Source organism: Amaranthus tricolor, chromosome 12 (genome assembly GCF_026212465.1).
Source record: "Amaranthus tricolor cultivar Red isolate AtriRed21 chromosome 12, ASM2621246v1, whole genome shotgun sequence".
NCBI lineage: Eukaryota > Viridiplantae > Streptophyta > Magnoliopsida > Caryophyllales > Amaranthaceae > Amaranthus > Amaranthus tricolor.
The window spans coordinates 9,672,001-9,690,538 of NC_080058.1; the positions used below are offsets into that span (position 1 = coordinate 9,672,001).

The 18,538-nt window shown below is 33.1% G+C and overlaps 3 protein-coding genes across 3 annotated transcripts; 2 read left to right on the forward strand and 1 right to left on the reverse strand.

The window, feature by feature from the left end:
* Positions 1–931: 931 nt before the first annotated feature.
* On the forward strand, positions 932–3,880 carry LOC130828544 (UTP--glucose-1-phosphate uridylyltransferase 3, chloroplastic-like). The gene is made up of 6 exons (XM_057694509.1): positions 932–982; positions 2,142–2,216; positions 2,296–2,387; positions 2,467–2,629; positions 3,555–3,615; positions 3,722–3,880. The coding sequence occupies exons 1-6, from the start codon at positions 932–934 to the stop codon at positions 3,832–3,834; spliced, it is 555 nt and encodes a 184-aa protein (XP_057550492.1). The 3' UTR covers positions 3,835–3,880.
* A 5,438-nt stretch (positions 3,881–9,318) lies between these two features.
* LOC130828545 (uncharacterized) lies at positions 9,319–11,145 on the forward strand. The gene is made up of 3 exons (XM_057694510.1): positions 9,319–10,411; positions 10,489–10,922; positions 11,056–11,145. The coding sequence occupies exons 1-3, from the start codon at positions 9,334–9,336 to the stop codon at positions 11,143–11,145; spliced, it is 1,602 nt and encodes a 533-aa protein (XP_057550493.1). The 5' UTR covers positions 9,319–9,333.
* On the reverse strand, positions 11,136–14,068 carry LOC130828546 (protein MAIN-LIKE 1-like). Its single transcript, XM_057694511.1, has 4 exons — positions 13,885–14,068; positions 12,003–13,376; positions 11,496–11,915; positions 11,136–11,419 (listed from the first exon to the last, which is right to left on the reverse strand). The coding sequence occupies exons 2-4, from the start codon at positions 13,371–13,373 to the stop codon at positions 11,261–11,263; spliced, it is 1,950 nt and encodes a 649-aa protein (XP_057550494.1). The 5' UTR covers positions 13,374–13,376; positions 13,885–14,068; the 3' UTR covers positions 11,136–11,260.
* Positions 14,069–18,538: the final 4,470 nt, after the last annotated feature.

Consider the following 18,538-nt stretch of genomic DNA (forward strand, 5'->3'; position numbering starts at 1 on the left):
TACAAAGAGGTCTTATACACATATGCCACATTGCTTTTTATGGACCGGAGGAATGTACTGACGATGCACAATCAGGGCGAGATTAGCTCGAATGTCATCGATTGCTGGGCTTTGTATCTAAATGTTGTCGAGCATATACAGAAGGCAGCAAAATCGGATAAGAGGCTACAAATCTACCTATATGGATGCAACCAATGTGTAAGTTTTTTTGTTACCATTATTTAGAATGTTGATGATATAGGCATATATAAAATGGTTTGAGTTTTTATGATTGATGATGATGAGCTATGGAGGTTATAGAGATGTAGCATATAGGACTCAAGTGTAAAACCTTGGCCCCTCGAACCGTTGGTGACTACTCATTGAGACTGTAGAGTGGCCCCACAAATCAACACAAGTCTTTCCAGCGCACTTTGGCCTCACTCGTGGAGTTCTTAGCAAATGGACTGCCTAGAAAAGAAGATGCACTTTGTTGATACAAGTAGTCTATCAATCCTTTTTCAAGTTAAATTTGTGGTATCACATCAAGTCAAGGTTGAGATTCATATAGATGCCTTGATTCGATGGTCTATTTATTTGTGGGTATCAAATCTAAGTGTCCAATAAATATAGGTTAGGTATAGAGATTAGCTCGGGAAGCCAAAAAGAGCATCTAGAGAGGACAAGCATGAACTTGAAGTTTGGAGGCTAAAGAAAAATTCGAGTGGACTTTCCTTTAGGTATCCTTATAGTTGCATTGAGTCGACTTAATGTGTTAGATTTTCATGGCTTTGTTATATTTCTCATTTAAGTCGTTTAATAATGTGAGTAATTTGGTGCATAAATAATAAATATACTCCACAACACACTTAGAACCAATTCTAATCCTATTTAGGGCATGCTTGGATTGAGTATAAATATTTAAATGGGGAAATAAAGTCAAACTAATGAAATGAAAGCAAATAGAGATGCATTTGAAGTAGTTGAGATAGTTGTGAAGAAGGTAATATAAGCATGAAATAAAAATAATGATGGAAAAGAAGATGATTTCCCCTATTATCGAGGTAATACATTCCCCCACCCTCTCCTTGGATAAATATTTACGCCACAAAATTGAGAGCTCCCTTCATTTTTCATTACTTTGCAACCATTCTTCATCCTCTCCAATAATCAAATTATTAAAAGTAATCTAGAAAAATCTAGGACTTTAATAAAAATATCTAGATATTAGTAAAGAATAATAAAGATAAATCTACACTAGTGGAAAAAAACGTATTTGCTGCTTATCATTTGCTGCGGTTTTTGTATATACGCAGCAATAACTAGAAAAAAGAATTAGAAAAAAAAAAGAACCCTTAATTGCTGCGGTTTGTGCCTTGACCGCAGCAAATACACATGTGCACCTTCAATTGCTGCAGTTTGTTTCATGCCCGCAGCAAATATAGCTTGCAATTTCTTAAGCTTCTGTTTATACACATTAATTGCTGCGGTTTATCCTATTGACCGCAGCAAATAGGGTTCATAATATAAAACCCTTAAGCTTCTGTTTCATTACCAGTTTACCACAAAAAACGCACGCGAACAGCAGTTTCTTCAAACTTCATCTTCATCAAACTTCATCATCTTCTTCATTGAAAAAACATCGAACATTATCAAACTTCTTCAAAATTTCCAGACTTCTTCAAACATCGAACATCATCATCTTCTTCAAACAGCCGTTCCATTCCATAATTCCCTCAAACTTCTCTTGTTCATTATCAAACTTCAAACATCGAACATTCTTCAAAACATTCTTCAAACTTCAAACTTCATTATCGAACATTCTTGTATTGTTCTTCAAGGTATTATTTTTTCAAGCTTAATTTAAATTCTTCAACTTCATTATGTTTTAGGGATTTAGTTTTTTTATACTAATTTTTTTTCATTGTATAGGTTATACACAACCCACCAAAACCCACGAAATTCAAGGTATCCATTTCATTTTGATTTTGTAAGTTAGGTTTAAATCTTGTTTCATGTAGCCAATCTCATTTGTTTGGTAGATAATTACTTGAATTGCAATCCTTGTCCCCAAAATAAAGTGTTTTTAAAGTGTTGGACAAATCCACCAGTCGAATTATCCATCTCTCCTAATGATGGCTCCACTTTGACCTCTTTTCCAGTTTCACGGAGGTTCCATCTCCAAGGGATCAGAGTTGCAAATTGAGGTTGCCGAATTCTTCTGGAAAGACGTTCAGGTAGAAAATATAAAAGGAAACTAGTAAAATGTCTTGGGCACTTTTAATTCTTGAAGCTGACTTTGGTGCCCTCTTTTAGCTTGATGGCAGCATGATCATTATTGCTGAAAATGTGATGGCTGCTATGGGGACTGATGAAAGTGGGGAACCTGTATTAGAGTATGGTCACAGGTTATTTTCAAACCCGTTCTATTGCCGTCTATATTACATAAGGGTACAACTTCAGCTCAAGTATTTTATGTTTATGTAGATGTGCAAGGTGTAAGTTGCAGAACGTCAGGGTACTGAACAAAGGAATTGACTGGGAATCTGAAGGAAATATCTTCTGGAGGCATGAGATTCATCGAGATGAGTGTTTGAAGATTATGCTGCATGGAAATGCTGAATTTGAGGCTACTGATGTTACTCTTGAGGTGAATTACTAGACATCAATATTTTTATGAAAATTGTCATAAAGTATGTGTGCGTATCATGAACAATATTCTTACTTTTGTCATAACTCATGATTGTAAGTGCGAGAACCACAAACAAGCAGAACACACCGACAGTCTAAACTTTAGCGTTGTCATGGGGTACTCTCTTGGGGTCTACTGATGTTTTAAATATAGACCTAGCTAACAACTTAGTATTTTAGTTTTCCAAATTAAGAATCTATTTAGTGATACACTAATTCACTAAAAAAAAAAAAGCAAACATATTACAAAGTTAAGCATTTGCTTTCCAAATAAAGGTTGAGAAAATTAATGATGAAATTGGCTGGACAACTAAAGATAAAACTAGAAAGATTACCTCTTAACATTAAATTTGAGGAGTGCAAGATGAAGATTCTTTATCATCACCGCTTATATCCTAAACTATGCTTATTCTAGTCAGACTGTGCCAACTCTTGGATGTTAACAGCAACTTGCTAGTATAGTGGACCTTCTATCAGTTATGGAAGCATCCTATTTATAACTGATGAGAAACAGTCAGTCTTCAAGATATTTTCTGTGTGCCTTCGATTCATATTTGAAAGTTTACTTCCTTGCCCCAAGTTTTTCTTTGAACTGGAGTAGTTGCCACTCTGTATGAGATAATTGTTGGCTCAATTGCTTCTAATTTCTATAATATTAGGCATTTGGCTTTACTGTCGTTGTATCACATTAAGGCTTATGCAGATGAAGTTACATCAGATAGTATGACTAATTCCAATGCATTTCATTGATTTTATAGATCCTCGCATTTCCTTAAATAACATCTTACAACGTCTATCTGATGCAGACCCTGTAGTTGCATTATACACAGTCACTTGCTGGTTTTGTTAAGTGGGTTCTTATAAGGTGATTGTCTGTGATGCAGGGGAATCATGTTTTTGAGGTTCCTGATGGTTGTAGGTTGAAGGTTACCTCAACAAATCCAGGTTTGTGGAAACACTTATATAATTGCTGATTGATGCATTGGAATTTCCAGCTGATTTTGTTACGTATTTTGGAAATACGAATAATGTGATATCCGCTGAATTGTAGGTGTATCAATGCAATTAGAACCCATCGAAGATGCAAAGAAAGATACGGGAAGCTGGTATTGGAGTTACAAGATAGATGGACCTCATGTAAAGTTGGAAATGGTAGAATCTTAAAGGACATATAGCATATATCTCTATAGCTGATGTGAATAATTGTTCACAGAACTGGGGATTATTTTTCCGTGATAAATTGTAATTAGTATAGATTATTTTTTATACTTTAATGTATATATATATATATATATATATATATATATATATATATATATATATATATATATATATATATATATATATATGTATATATATATATATATATATGTATATATATATATATATGTATATATATATATATATATACATATATATATATATATATATACATATATATATATATATATACATATATATATATATATATATATATATATATATATATATATATATATATATATATACATATATATATATATATATACATATATATATATATATACATATATATATATATATATATATATATATATATATATATATATATATATATATATATATATATATATATATATATATATATATATACGTACATAATATTATATTATATATACGAGCGAGAGTTTATTAATACAAAGAGATTAATGTTGATTATCTGTGATTATCATTGGATTAATCACTGTTATTACATTGTATTATTATTGCATTATTATAAGGATAAAACGGAAAAAGAAAAAAAAAAGAGAGGTATTTGCTGCGGTTTTGCCCTTGACCGCAGCAAATAATGCCCCACTTATTTGCTGCGGTTTTGCCCCTGACCGCAGCAAATAACCCTCCTTATTTGCTGTGGTTTTTGCCCATGACTGCAGCAAATAATGCCCTTATTTGCTACGGTTTTGAACCGCAGCATTTAAAAAAGGACATTTGCTGCTATCACTATTGCTGGGGGCCAAAATCGCAGCAAATAATGGAAAAAAAACCGCAGCAAACGACGTTTTTTCCACTAGTGCTAGCTAGGAAAAATTTAGAGAAATGTAGTGTAATAATATCCAAAATGTTAAGACATTCACCTACTATGAATAGGTGATGCATAGTTGATGTAAAAATGACAAGTAAAGAAAAATCAATCAATAAAGTACTACTTGTTCAATTACAATACTACTCCCTATTCTATAATTTCCTTATATATAAAATCAATATTTCCTATATTTGGTATTAAAAGTTGTAAGCATACCCAACTAAAATATTAAAACCCCATAATTTTATAAACCTTGTTAAAAAGTACCCACTGGCCAATAACATTGCAAAGTTTCCAATACCAATTTTTGGGGGAAACAATTACGATTTTTGGAAGATAAAAATGAAAACATTATTAAGATCACATGGTTTATGGAAATATGTAGATGAAGGGTACCAATAGTATAAAGATAAAAGCAGTTTGAGTGATTTGCAAAAGAAAAAGCTCGAGACACAAAAAATGCAGGATGCCAAGGCGTTATACTTAATACAAAATGCACTTGCGAATTCGATTTTTTCAAGAATATTAAGAGCCGATACAGCGAAGAAGGCATGGGAGATATTACAACAAGAGTTTCAAGGAGATAGCTGGGTGAGAAGTATTAAACTTTAATCTTTAAGAGGTGATTTTGAAAATTTTTAAATGAAAAAGGGCGAATTAATGAAAGATTATTTTTCAAGGGTAATAGAAATCGTATATCAAATGAAACCATATGGAAAAAATATATCTGATGAAAAAATTGTTAAGAAAATATTGTTAACATTAACTGAAAAATATGATGATATTGTGGCCATAATTGAAGAAACAAAATTATCAAAAATTTCAATCGAACAATTTATAGGATCTTTGGAATCTCATGAACAAAGAAAAAATAGATACAATGATGAGGAAATTGAAGAGACGGCTCTTCAAGCAAAATTTAATATGAAGTACAAAACTAATATAATGAAGAAAAATAATGAAAATGGAGAAGAAAAGATAATGGAAAATAAAAGTTCAGAAACTAAAATGTTTTGTGAAATTTGTAAGCGTACTAACCATGTTAGTGGAGATTATTACTTCAAAGGGAAACGACAATGTTGGGTGTGCAAGAGGTTCGGTCGTATCGGGAAAAATTGTAAAAGTAAGAAAATTTATGAAATTGCACAATTTGGTGAAGAAAACAATGATGAGACAATATTTTGAATTTTGCTAATGGCAAAGACATAAGCAAAGATGGTTGGTGACATGAGCACCAATAACTAAAAATTTCAGAGAAAAAAATATATATTTTTTGAAAAATGACTGGTGACATGAGCATATTCCACTAGAAGAAATGCTACGATGTATAGCAGTTGGAAGACGCTTGGTAACAAGGGTACCAGTAAGTAAACGTAAGAAGAAAAATATATTTTGATGACAAGTCTCAACTGACGACAAGGGTGCCAGAAAAAAAAATTCAAGCTACGAGAAATGTAGGACTTTAATAGAAATGTTGGTGACATATGCATCAGCAAAATCTTATAATTTTTCGTACAAGATTTTTTAGATTAGGGGGAGTATTAAAAATAATTTAGAAAAATCTAGGACTTTAATAGAAATATCTAGTTATTAGTAAAGAATAAAAAAGATAAATCTAACTAGGAAGAATCTAGAGAAATGTAGTGTAATAATATCAAAATGTTAAAAAATTCACCTACTATAAATAGGTGATGCATAAATGATTTTCACTAATTTCTCATTTATCAACTTTATTTCTTACTTTGATTTTTTTTACTCTTTAAATATTTACATCCAATTCAAACATGCCCTTATTGTCTCTCAATTATAATTCTAAACACTTAGAGATACCTCCAACTTTAGGCGGTCCTCCATTATAGACCTCAATTGAGTTCATTAAAAACTCCTATTTTTCATCAATTAATAACACATATTAGGCCTAATGAGGATGTAATCCACTTGTTGTTCATAATTAATGAATGGCTCTTAGTCTCTTACCATTGATTTTTAGCAATTCAAAATCAACAATTTAGCCTTAAATTCTCAGTCACAACTACTAAAATAGAAGTCCTAAAATGAAAAATAATAATAACAAAAATCAGTATTGAAATTAATTAAGTTTAGACCATAAAAATTGAACTACGACTAAATTGAATGGTAGGCAGAATTGTCATTGCAATTTGGTGCGATCCAATCGTTCAATTACAAGTATTGACACTTGTACTAGTAATGGCACCTAATTGACGACTAACATACAACCACAAATATTATTCGGATCATCGCATTAATTTTAGATTAGGTTTTTTTGGTCAATTTAAAAAGATTAATTTTAGATTAGATTTTTTTTTGGGTCAATTCAAATCAGAATTTTTGTCCATGTTCATTTTTAACGTATATAATTCTAAATCTTTTTTTAAATCAAGTCAAATTAAATTCAATTTAAGATTAGATAAAAGTCGAATTGTCGAGTTTTTTTAAACCTTTTGAAAGACTAAAAAAACATATAAGTGAAAATTGGGAGCAGACCAACATATTTGAATCTACTTCTATTTCAACAAAAAAAATTAAAATATTATACTTCCTCTATATTATAATACTTAAAATTATAATACGAAAAAAAGTAATATAAACTGCCCAACTGAAAATGAAGGGAATATTAGATATTTTATATTTTTATGAGTTGATATTATTATTAATAATAATATTCAACACAAAGTTGGCCAGGTTTGATTTTAGTGGTGACATGTGAAGGATGACATATGGCATGACCTCAACCCTCTTTTTGGCCAACATCATATCATCACTTTATCTTCCTACTCTCCTTCCTTCCATTTTCTTTTTTCCTTCCCCCTTTTTCCATTGGAATTATTATTTGTCGCCACCTTTTTCATTTTATCGCCACCCCCCTTCTAACAAAATTACCATATTACCCCTAGATTAAAAAAAATTACAAAAATGCCACTTAAGTTAAAAAATGTTTAAGAAATGTAAATGGCACTTAATAACATTGTTATCGCTTAATGACATTATTATCGGAATTATATATATATTGAATTTTCAGAGGCTTTATGGTAGTATATTCGAATTCAAACACGATACCTTCTCTCTAAAAACTCTCTAAAAACAATACGTAAAGTTAAACAAGCTAGAACTCTAGATCGAACATCAATGGCATACCAAGACGTGCATGATAACGATCCGGTAAGTAATTAATCGGTTCGATTTTTGCAAAAAAAAAAAAAAAAAAAATAGGAACGTAGTCGCACAAACCAGTCGCACAAAACGTGCGACTGGGAGTCGCACAAAACGTGCGACTGGTTCGCGCGACTACTTCATAATTTTTTTTTTTTTTTTTTTTTTGTATTTGAATAAAAAAAAAATAAATAGAAGTCGCACAAAACGTTTTGTGCGACTTCTATTTATTTTTTTTTTTAACTTCGAATTATAAAATTTATTTTGTTTAATTAAATTATTTTATTTTAATCTATTGTTGTGCTATAATAATGGTATTTTATTATAATTATTTTGTAGAAATAATTATTTTTTAAGTTATTATTATTTTGATATATTATGATAATGTTATTATAATTATTATTTGCAGGACTTTGAAAATTTAGGAGATAATATAGATTATTCTGATAGATTTGTTACCGATAGAGAATTTGATTCTGTAGATGATTTACATACTTGGGCTAATGAGATAGCACTAACAATTGGATTTCAATTTACACGTGCTTCATATAAAAAAAAAGAAGGGCGTTCTAGAGTGAGTCTGTACTTAAGATGTCACCGTTACGATAAAAGAAGTGTTGATTTGCATAACTTAGACAATGCTCCCCGACCAGGTTCCAAAAGTAGGGGTTGTGGGTGTAAATTTATGATTTTAGGAACTAGTCGTAACCCAAAGGAAAGACCTTGGACGGTTAGAGTGTTTCCTAGTGAAAAAGGAATACATAACCATCCGTTCTTCATGTACATAGATGGTCAAATAAGAGTAAATAGGATGACTGTGGATATCAGGCAGCACATACGAGATCTAAGTGCAACTGGCATGCAACCAGCATTTATAATGTCTTCAATTAGAAGAAATTTTCCTCGTTTTTATGCTAGTATGAATCAAATTTACAATGAGAGACAGTCAATGAGGAGAGAAGAGATGGATGGTAGGACTCCTCTTCAACACTGTCTGTATATGGCCACGGAGCATAATTATGTAGTTTGGAGGGACTTGGATAGTGAGGATCAGTTGACTAGATTATTGATTGCGAATCCAACTTCTATCCAGATGCTACGTTCGTGGCCCCATGTTGTGTTGATAGACACAACGTACAAAACGAATAAGCAAAAGTGGCCCCTTTGCGAAATCATTGGAATGACGCCAACGAATCATAATTTCTTGGTTGCATTATGTTTGATGCGAGATGAGGCGGCTGTGTCTTATTCTTGGGTGTTGGAGAGGTTGAGGGATATTTACGGGACAGTGCAGACGCCGGATGTAATCGTAACGGATCGGGATGAGGGTTTGTCTGCAGCTATTCATGCTGTCTTTCCAAGTAAACATGTTTTAATTATTAATTATCGTCGATCTATGTATTATATATTTCTGAATTAATTTTAAATTTATGTTTAATGCAGATGTACGACATCTATTATGCGTATGGCATATTGGCAATGACGTGGAGAACATGGTCGATAAATTGTGTGGCGGCAAGAAAAATCAACAGGGCCAGTTATTCAGGCAAACAAAATGGAACCCCTTGGTTAACAGTATGACGATCGCCGATTTTGAAAACAGATGGGAAGGGATTGTGTCCACTTGGTCGACTAGGAACCGGAGAGTCGTGCAATATTTGGCAGGAACATGGATTCCTCACAAAGAGAAATTTGTGCGTGCGTGGACGAATGATTGTTTGCACTTGGGTAACCAGACTACCAGTCGAGTTGAAAGTCAACACTCTTCCTTCAAGTACTACTTGGGTAGCGGTAATAGCTCATTCGATACGCTGTTTAAAAGGGCGCACGCACAAATTACGAATCAACAATCAAAAATAAGACAAGCTCTTGAGGAATCTAAGAATTCCATTTCAAGAACGTCGCGACTAAATTTTCTACGACCGTTGTATCGTCATGTTTCTATATTTGCCTTGGAACTATTGATGATGGAGCACAACCGGATGCTAACCCTGGGCAGTTGTCTTTTAGAAAAATGCGGTTGTGTCATTCAAAAAACCCACGGATTACCATGCGCGTGTTACTGTTACTTGTCTATCAGGTCTAATGGTGCTTTGTACTTGGACGATATACATCCGTTTTGGAAAACGTTAAAGTATTTAGATGCAGAAGAAGACGCGAACGAAGAAGTACGGCACGCAAACGCCGATGATAAAGAGTACTTTCAATCGTTGGTGGATGAAGTTTTAAAATCCGACCCCTCAGTACTACGACGCGTCTCTCAGGTACTTGAACATGAGCTGCACCCCGATGGTGACGACATACCTGAGCCCGAAGCAAGTCCACCGAGGAAAGGAAGACCAATGACAAGCAGAACCTTGAGGAGAAACAAAAGTGCGTTTGAGTACAGTAGATCGTCCTCAAGGGGTCGCGGATCAAGATCATCATCACGCGGGAGATCCAGTGGTAGATCAAGCAGCCGGTCGCATCAATCATCAGTTGGAATTAACTTCAGTTTCAACTTATCAGGTACTCTTATTTCTTTTCATTTAATCTTATATGTTTTATATCAATATTGGCGTAATGATATGTTGTTATTTATTCAGATGGTGCAGCAGGTCGTGATTTTTCACTTTTTCCGTGGCCAGATCACATTCCATTTATTCTTCCGCCATATCTGTTTGATTGGATTGATGTTATAGGTGACGGTAATTGTGGATTTAGAGCTATTGCCGCCACAGAGTTAGGGGGTGAGGAAGCATGGCCTCTGTTACGACGTGCATTGAGTTTGGAAATGGAAACGCATAGAGAACAATATGCACGCTTATATTTATCAGCAGATTCGGTGGAGGAAGCTATATTCAGAGTTGGTGCCCACAATAAAGGACCTGCTCCGTACGATCACTGGTTGGAAGCGACAACACTGTATTCTGCAGCAACATTTTTAAACATAGCAATTGCGTATTATGGCTCTGTGGATGGTCATCCAATGTACAATTGTTTAGTGTTTCCTTTAAGAAGAACAGGGGGAATGCATGGCGTAAATAAACTTATACATATTCTTTGGGTAAACGGGAATCATTATGTTCAGCTTTTAATGAACGATGATTCATCTCCACTGCCGCCAGTCCAACAAAATTGGAGAGCAGCTAACAATTCATGTGCAGATTTAGAAAGACAATATCGTAATAGGATATCACTTTGGAGTAGAATGTGCAACATACAACGACAACAGCATAATAACACCGCCGGAGACGCGGTGAATTTAGATTCTCCATAGTGTTTATATATAATTCAATTGTTCAAACGATTAAAAAGTTGTTCATACATAAAGATTAAATACAACAATTGTTCATGCATTACAAAACAGGTAAATGTCTATAAGGGGCTGCGCCCTCTACACTCTTGCCATTCGGAAAACAACTCTCTAAGATCCTCTAAATACATATCAGCAGCATCTCTTTCCCGAGGCGTCATTTGAGCAATAGCTGGCATCCTGAGCAATGGTGCAAGTCGAGTTGGAAATTCAGCAGCAAACTGTAAAACCAGACAATTGCAAAGTCAATACATGTTATGAAACATAAAAATAAAATATATAATTAGGAATACTAACATATTCGACTCTGTTATCAGCAGCACCAAACGCAGCAGCAGGTCCTTCACCTGGGATGAGAAAACAGTGGGAAGACACTCTAAACCAGTCCACGTAATCCGGGGCAGCCTCTGATGGAACCGATGCGCGACGCTGTGCCTGCTCCACTACGCGGGCACAGTAAGGGAACCTACTCCACATCTCTGTAAACATACAGGAAGAAGCGAATGTAACTGAGTAGGAGCCCTGTGCTAGTCGCAGAGCTTGGGTAGGTCTCAGCGGAGCCGGGGGAATCTCCTGTGCAAAACCGAGCTGCCTCACTGTCCTCTCAGGCAAATAGACCTCCACGATATCGAAACAGGTGATACCACCGATATACGAGGTACGTGGGTGCTCGTTCAATAAAGACCTATCATAAGTCAAGTACGGAGTCCACTCCACCTGCTCACAATGAATATAATACATAATCAACATAACATCTCTGCCCTTGACAAGTTAAACAATTAAGTTTGAAGTCATGTACAAAACCTGTGCCTCTGTCATGGCATCCAGTATGCTCCTACAGTCTATCAGTCTGCTCAGCTCGCGGATTGGCTTCGGCGGGGACCACATCTCTGCCCTTGTCTTGTTCGGCATGTCAGCTTGACGCGGATGGGGGCGGAAGGCTGGGAAGTACTCGTAAATCCATGTCTGCAACAGTGTCAGGCAACCAGCAATAGTCTTGCACCCAGTCCTTGTCGCCATACCCAGTTGGCGATACATGTGAGCAAGCGTCACTGCACCCCAAGCAATATCAGCCTCATCAGCGGTAACAGTAACAACAGGGTGAGGACGCATCCCGACTCTAGTCTTATCCACGAGCAACGTGGAACCTACTATAGCCATGTAGTAGGCGGTACGTTGAGTATCCATAGACTGAGAACGGTGGCATAGCTGCAACAGTGCACCAACATTAATGCTGCCGCTTGTGAAGTGCCCCTTCGCACGCAGCTCCGACAATGGCATACCAAAAAGGCCGGCCAGGCCAAGCTGCCATTCATTATCAGACGGTTGCACGGGAAGTGAACCGTCAATGCCAATTCCCAAGATGCGTTGCACGTCGTGCAACATTATGGTCATCTCCCCCCACGGCATGTGGAAGGTGTTGGTGTCAGGCTGCCACCTTTCCACAAATGCCGTAATGAGAGCACTGTCGATGTGCTGGTGCATTATATACGGCAGCCGACCAAGGGGAGTACCAGGTAACACTCTGTACAATTCATCAGACATGTCCTGAAGTCTAATGATTGAATCCAACGTTTTCTTCCGAGCACGACATTCCAAAATCGGAGGGGTGCGCTCCGATCCCTCAAATATAGCCTTTGCTACGTGCCCACCGTAGCTGGGTATTAAAGTAGTATCAACAGGGCCCCCGGGCTGGGCTGATGTGATTAACCAGTCCGTGTCCGCGGACTGCGATCGCCTCCTCCCCCGTGGAGCCGCATCCTCAGCCTGGCTTACTCCTGCCTGATCAGAAGTGCCACTCGAGCCCTGCCCTCTACTCTTGAACTTAACAGCATGGCCTCTTACGATCGTCCAATCAACAGGATGACATGCAGACTCATCCTGACCAAGAGACTCTTCCCGACTAAGAGACTCGTCGTAATCAGTATCATCGTCACCTGAGCCGACCGTATGACTATGTAGGCTACTTTGGCGCTCAAAGCGACTACGCACTTGCTCTAGGGTACTTGAACGTTGGGCCTGACTATGTATGGCCGCTTGTTCTTGCCTTGCTCGCCTTGCAGATCCCGTAACCCCCCTCTCATGGGGATCACCTCTCAGTAAAGTAGGCCTAGATCTATTGCCGCTTAATAAACCTCTAAAAAACCCTTTTCCTTTACCTTGATTTCCAGCCATTTACTAGAATTTTCATAATTTAAATTAAGACAACATTTTAAATTACTTAAAATCAAATAAATTAAAAACAAGCAACACGTAAAATATTTCACATTTACAAATAATTAAACAATTATTATATTGATAAATATTTAAACAACTCAAATTTAATAAATTAATTACACTAAACAAATTCATTACAATAAAAAAAAAAAAAAAATAAAACCGGTCGCACGAACCGGTCGCACAAAATGTGCGACCGGTTCGTGCGACCGGTTTTAATTTTTTTTTTTTTTTCTTTTTCGAATACGTAAATCAATAACTACTTCTTACAACAACATTATCATAATACATATTATTACAACATTTACTAAATAACATTAACTAACAACAAACTCTTTCAAAAATTTAAAAAAAAAAAAAAAAAAAAAAAAAAAATTTGGTTTTGGCCCAGTCGCACGTTTTGTGCGACTGGGCCGAATCCAAATTTTTTTTTTTTTTTTTTGCTTCGATTGATTTAAAAAAAACTTACCTCGAATTTTTGTTGACGATTTCGATTCCAAAGTTTTAGCTCCGCTTAATTTTATGTGAAGAATTTGATTTTATGGAAGTGATGAAAGTGTTATTGAGTGGATTTGAAGTGTTTTTATATAAGTTATAAGCTTAGTGGCATTTTCGTAATTTTTTAAATTTCAGGGGTAAAGTCGTAATTTCATTCAAGGGGGGGATGGCGATAAAATGAAATTGGTAGCGACAAATAAGAAATGGGTTTTCCATTTTCAACTCTTAGTACAAGTACAAAATTGGTGTAATTAAAGAAAGGTATAAAAGAGGTAAAAACTAAAGAAATACTTCCTATATACTTCTCCATTTCAATTTATTTGCAACATTAAAAATAATTATACTATTTATTTATCTTCTTTAATTTGTAATTAATTTTTGATATATAAACTAAAATATAGTTAAGTAGGATCTTGTTTGATTCGTCTCAATGCAAAGATTATTAATATCAAATTTTTATAATTTTTTACTATACATAATTGGAGATATTACAAATTGAATTAGTTTATTGGATCGCGTGAAAAAGCAAATGTTGCAAGTATTTTGAAACGCAAGAAGAGATGAGATAAAAAAATGGGAAAAGTGTCAAAAAGTACCTAATAAAAAAATTCTAAAAAGTACCTAATAAAAATTTTTTGTCAAAAAATACCTAATAAAATTTTTTCATTTCTAAAGAGTACCAATTAGCGTTTTCCTTTAGTCGACCATCAAATATAAAGGTTGACTGGTCAAAATCGAAAATTTTTCTTCCTCATTTTCAATTTCTTTTCCGATTCAATTTCCTCACTGTCTTCTTCATCTACTTTTTAGTCAAAATTGGAATTAAATTGAAAAAAAAATTGAAGATGAGGAAGAAGAATTTTTGATTTTGACCAGTCAACCGTTATATTTGACGGTCAACTAAAGAAAAAGGTTACTTGGTACTCTTTAAAAAAGAAAAAATTTTGTTAGGTATTTTTTGGCAAAATTTTTTATTAGGTACTTTTTGAGAAATTTCTCAAAAAAAAATTAAAATTAAGTATATTTGATGAGGAAATGAAAGAACATACTCCCTCCATCCTATTTAATTTGCGCCTTTTTTTCATTTTAGTTCGTCCCAATTAATTTGCATTATTTATATTTTTGGCCTATGGCCCACCAGTTACTTTTAATCTCATCCATACATTTTGACTATCATTTATTTTCATTCATACAATTCATTCTATCTCTTTATTTATTACCATTATCCACCTTTTTCTTAAAAAAACAACAATTTTATCTTTGATGCAAATTATATGGGATGGAGGGAGTATAAAAGAAATGAAAAGATAAGTTAAAGTATAGTTGAAAAATAAAGAAATATAATATATTATGACTCAAACAGAAATGTAGCAAAACCTAAGGGATAAATTATGTAGCACCCGAATTTCTAAAATATACTTCTAGCAAAATTTGTGTGACATGATTTTTTTTTGTTGGCTTTTTGATTGAATTTTATCAAAGAACTTACAAAATTAATATTTTTAAAATGGATTTTTTTTTTAGCCAACTAATAAGTTGATTTTAAAGACAAACTCAAAAATTAGCATAGATAACTTTTAATTGACTTTTGGTTTTTTTATTAACTTATTCTTTAATAACATCCAATAGGCAACAACTAAAATTATCAAACATTTCCATAACAACTGGCTTAAATAACTAACTTTGACAAACCAACCAATACTTTCAATTAGCCAAAACAATCAATAGTTTCAATTAACAATTTCAACCAATAGTCTGATAGTCATTTGTTGAACATATCGTTTATGTGGTATCTTCTTTGTTCTATAAATTCTTAATTAATCCACTCAAAAAGTTTCTTAACTAATTATTTTTTTTGTTACTATGAACTTACCAATATTTTATTTTAATCTCACCCTTTTACATTTATAATATTTTTATCTTGGACAAATATATCGCCCTTACAACTTTTAGGGGCCGTTTGGTTCGCACAAGGGAATCGGAATGGAATGAGGAAAGGGAATGAAGGAGAAAGGAATGGATTCCCCTAATTTAGCCTAGTCGTTTGGCTGTGTTCAGGAAACGGAATGAAATGCTCATTGATTCCCTTTATGACTGTTTGGTTCAAGTTAAGGAATCAAATTATGAGTTTTTAAATTCTTTTATATTTTTTCCAAAAATAACTAGTTATTATATGATAAACTTAAAAAACTTATTTTTAAAAAAAATATCATTAACTTGCATCATCTTTTCCTCTAATATGAAGAAAAAAAAACATAACTCTAAATAATATCTTTCTAGCTCCATTGATTACAAATAATAATAATATTAATGATAATAATAATAATAATAATAATAATAATAATAATAATAATAATAATAATAATAATAACAACAACAACAATAATAATAGCAATAATAATAAAAATAAAATTAATAACAATTTAAAAAAAAAAAAATTACCCGTCGCACAAAAAGTGCGACTGGTATTTTTTTAAAATTTTTTTTAATTTCGAATTATGAAATTTTTTTGTTTAATTAATTTATTTTTAAAGTTATTGCTATTTAAATAAATGTTGTAATAAATTATTTTATTTTAATATAATATTATATTATGATAATGTTATTATAATAATTAGTTTTGAATTTAAATGATTTATTTGAATGTTTAATTATTTTTTAATATAATAATAATATATTACATAAAATTTAGTTGTTAATTAATTTTTAATTTTTTATTAATAATTTTTTTATTAATTTAGTTGATAATAGTGTTATTAAATCCAATGGCAAATTCGTAATTTTTTAAAGTCCAAGGGCAAATTCGTAATTTTATTTAGGGGTGGCGACAAAATGAAAAGAGTGGCGAATTATAACAATACTCATAAATCAAAGTTCAAATTTTAAGTGATGGGTAATGAAGTGGGGAATGGAATGGGAAAGTGTAGGGGGGTGGGGAATGAGAGTATAATAGTTTGGGATAAACCCAAAACTAAAATGGGGGAAGGGAATGCTAAAAAGTGGCAAACAAACAACAACAAAGGGAATTAGTTATTTTTATTCCCTTTCCTTTTGATTATTACCCTCAACCAAACGGCCCCTTAATTCTTATTTATGCATCATTTTAATTTTATCACTCTTTTACATTTATAACATTTTTATCTTGGACAAATATATAGCCCTTACAACTTTTAATTCTTATTTATGCATCATTTTAATTTTATTCATATAAATTTTTGTCAAATTGTTTCTTGCATCATCGAGGAGAAAGGGAATACTACTCATTTATGCATTCATTTTGTCTATCTTCAATCATGTGGGATTAGAGGGGAAAACGGTTCGGTTTGGTCTGGTTTGACACTAAAATCAGACCAAACTAAAAATTTCAGTTTGGAAATTTCGGACCGTTTAAATTACCAAACCGGACTGGACCAAATCGTTTTACAACGGTCTGGTCTACGGTTTTTATTTTTATATATTTATCCAAATTAATACATTTGTTTATGCAAATATTTCGCACCTACAATCACTAAATATAATAATTTGTAATTAATTTATGACATCAACATCATTCAAGTATATATTACTATATTAAGTAACTACATCTTGAAATAACTAGTAGCAACTTATTTTTTAAAAATAAAATTATGATTTTCGACCATAGTACGGTTTGCGGTCTGGTATGATCTGAAAAATAAAAACCCGAGACTAAACTGTAAACCATAATTTATTTTGAAAAAAAACCAGTCCAGACCTTTACACCATAGATCAGATCAAATACTAAAATTCCGATTTGATTAACGGTTTAGACCAAACTTTGTTCAAACCCTATATGGGCCCAATTCCCATTAATCATGTTCATATGACGCTGACTTAATTGTTGTTTCTCAAAAATTGTGCGGTTGTGGCAACTAATCTTGACCAAAGTTGCATGCAGAATTATTAATGTAAAATGTTCTATTTTCACTGTACTCTTTTCTTAGAACACACTAATCTAACAGGAATGTCCGTACTTTGCCCATGTATTTAAGATTTTAATAAGAATGACCTAAGCTAGTCCACCCAAGACAAGCCAAATCCATCCTAATTTCAACTATATTTAATCTCCATCAAAAGCATAATTATGGTCTCACTTTTAATCTAACCCGTTTGTCTTTATGTAAGACCGTATTCCTCTAATTCATTAGATAAACGATCATTTTAAGATTATAAGTATTTTAAATGTAAATATTTAAGGAGAAAATAAAAATTAAAGTAGAATAATAAAGTTAGTTAGATAAATAATTAAAGGAATATGATTGTCAAAGAGGAGAAAGAATTAATTAGAAAGTAATAAAGAATTGATCACCTAAGGTATTAGACAAAAAAAAAATAAAATAATAATAATAATAATAATAATAATAATTGTTACTAACAAAAAATAAACTTTGTTTTATTTTGTTTGTTGTCCCTTCCAACGCTATGACTTTTGTTCGCTGATACGAACAATAAACAAAGAATTTTAAATTTTTTGATCAGTTTCTTTGTTCGTTGTTCGTAACAGCGAATAGCCTAAGGTCCTAATCTTAGACTCGAACACAAAAACGCTTATTTTGGGAATTAACATTTTTCGAAGTTTATTTTAGGAATTTTTTTATAATAAGCTT

Bases quoted from the DNA above. Each gene is read 5' to 3' on its own strand.
- LOC130828544 (XM_057694509.1), top strand. From the start codon at position 932: ATGAAAGCAAATAGAGATGCATTTGAAGTAGTTGAGATAGTTGTGAAG. The intron at 983-2,141 runs GTAATATAAGCA...CCTCTTTTCCAG, and splicing joins TTGAGATAGTTGTGAAGAAG to TTTCACGGAGGTTCCATCTC. The intron at 2,630-3,554 runs GTGAATTACTAG...TCTGTGATGCAG, and splicing joins CTACTGATGTTACTCTTGAG to GGGAATCATGTTTTTGAGGT.
- LOC130828545 (XM_057694510.1), top strand. From the start codon at position 9,334: ATGTTTAATGCAGATGTACGACATCTATTATGCGTATGGCATATTGGC. The intron at 10,412-10,488 runs GTACTCTTATTT...TTATTTATTCAG, and splicing joins CTTCAGTTTCAACTTATCAG to ATGGTGCAGCAGGTCGTGAT. The intron at 10,923-11,055 runs GTAAATAAACTT...GTGCAGATTTAG, and splicing joins GAACAGGGGGAATGCATGGC to AAAGACAATATCGTAATAGG.
- LOC130828546 (XM_057694511.1), bottom strand. From the start codon at position 13,373: ATGGCTGGAAATCAAGGTAAAGGAAAAGGGTTTTTTAGAGGTTTATTA. The intron at 11,916-12,002 runs GTTTTGTACATG...CATTGTGAGCAG, and splicing joins ATGCCATGACAGAGGCACAG to GTGGAGTGGACTCCGTACTT. The intron at 11,420-11,495 runs GTTAGTATTCCT...CTGGTTTTACAG, and splicing joins CTGATAACAGAGTCGAATAT to TTTGCTGCTGAATTTCCAAC.